Source organism: Chiloscyllium plagiosum, chromosome 4, assembly GCF_004010195.1.
Source record: "Chiloscyllium plagiosum isolate BGI_BamShark_2017 chromosome 4, ASM401019v2, whole genome shotgun sequence".
Classification (NCBI taxonomy): domain Eukaryota; kingdom Metazoa; phylum Chordata; class Chondrichthyes; order Orectolobiformes; family Hemiscylliidae; genus Chiloscyllium; species Chiloscyllium plagiosum.
Genome location: NC_057713.1, coordinates 2,329,337 through 2,331,088, shown reverse-complemented (window position 1 = coordinate 2,331,088; position 1,752 = coordinate 2,329,337). Strand labels below are relative to the sequence as shown.

Genomic DNA, 1,752 nt, shown 5'->3' with positions numbered 1-1,752 from the left:
GATGAAAGACTTAACAACAATCTAGGTTTGTTCAATATATTGTTTTAATTGCACGATACTGATTTTTTGCTGTAAATTCTGTGTCGTATGATCTTGCCCCACTAGCCACCTGATAAAGGTGCAGTGCTCTGAAAGCTAGTGCTTCAAAATAAACATCAGCTCCTCCACATCATAAATTTAGTGACATACAAAAGCAGCAAATGTGATGGGATTTAATTCTTTTTCACAGTGAGTAGTTAAGGTTTGGAATGCACAGCCTGGAAATGTGGTGGAGGCAGATTCAATTAGATTAGATTACTTACAGTGAGGAATCAGGCCCTTCAGCCCAACAAGTCCACACTGACCCGCCTAAGAGCAACCCACCCAGACCCATCCCCCTACATTTACCCCTTCACCTAACACTACGGGCAAATTAGCATGGCCAATTCACCTGCACATTTTTGGACTTTGGGAGGAAACCGGAGCACCCGAAGGAAACCCACGCAGACACGGGGAGAATGTGCAAACTCCACACTGAGTTGCCTGAGGCATGATTTGAACATGGGTCTCTGGCACTGTGAGGCAGCAGTGCTAACCACTGTGCCACCATGCCACCCACGGTGAGGCATTAAAGTCAGCATTTGATGATTACTTGCATATAAGTAGTGTGCAAGAGTATGGGGGAGAATGTGGGGGATCAGCACTAGATAATGACACCCATTTGAGGAGGTGACGCAGACATGACGGGCCCAATAGCATCCGCCTGCGCCATAACCATTCTGTGATATATCGTAAATAATTACAGGCCCAGCATTGACCCCGTGGCACTCCACTAGTTAATATTTGCCATCTGAAAATGCTCCCTTATCCAAACTGTCTGTCTTCTGTTAGTTAGCCAGTTCTCTATCCACAGGATTAAACTGTCTCCTCTTAAGTAGGAGAAAGTGAGGACTGCAGATGCTGGAGATTGGAGTCCAAACGTGTGGTGCTGGAAAAGAACAGCAGGTCAGCACCTTCTGAATAGATCACATTTTCAATTTTCCCTTTACTTCATTCTGCTCATTACTTCCTCGAAAAATTCTAAAAAAGTGATCAGGTCAGACTTCCCTTTAATTGAAACCATCTTACTGCTGCTTGGTCATATTTCTAAATTATCTGCTATTACATCCTTTCACAGGTCCTAACATTTTCTCAATAACAGATGTTAAGGTCACAGACTTCCAGTTACCATTTTTTGTTTTCTCCCGTTTCTAAATTCAGGGGTGACATTAGCAGTTGTATTATGTATTGGGGTTAGTTACCAGCTGGAAGGCTGGTGCTGGTTTATTCCTCCTAGTGAAGGTGGGGTGTCATTTGGGCCAGAATGGAAATCCAGATGACTGACTGCTGCTTTGAGATAGGGAGTAGAAAGATTGCCCTTTGACTCGCACACAGGCTGTTGTCGATGAGATGACAACGTTTGAATTGGCACAGGGAGGAAGAAAGAGAAAGAAACAGACAATTCCGAACCTTGGCCTTTTTGATCAGCAGGATGATCTCATCCTCAGGGTTCTCTTGCTCACTCTCATGGCGGGAGAACAACTGGATGGCAGCGACAAATGCTGGAGAGAAGGAAATCAGAAAACAGTACGTCAGAGAGAGTAAGGAAATCAGTGGTAATCACAATCATGAGAGAGTCCAGAATCAGGTAAATGGGGTCCCATGTGGAGTATAATGGGGCAGATTGGTGGGAATGGAGGGTCAGATCGAAGAGGCAGACTGGGGGCAAGCTCA

The 1,752-nt window shown here is 44.8% G+C and overlaps 1 protein-coding gene across 2 annotated transcripts in view; it reads right to left on the bottom strand.

Annotated features, from left to right (window-relative positions):
- Positions 1–1,752, bottom strand: part of ttc19 (tetratricopeptide repeat domain 19) — a 36,135-nt gene that overhangs the window by 14,707 nt on the left and 19,676 nt on the right. For both annotated transcript variants that reach the window (XM_043687583.1, XM_043687581.1), the window contains exon 2: positions 1,489–1,580. In XM_043687583.1, the coding sequence (XP_043543518.1) occupies positions 1,489–1,580 (92 nt within the window). The remainder of the gene's footprint in view (positions 1–1,488; positions 1,581–1,752) is intronic.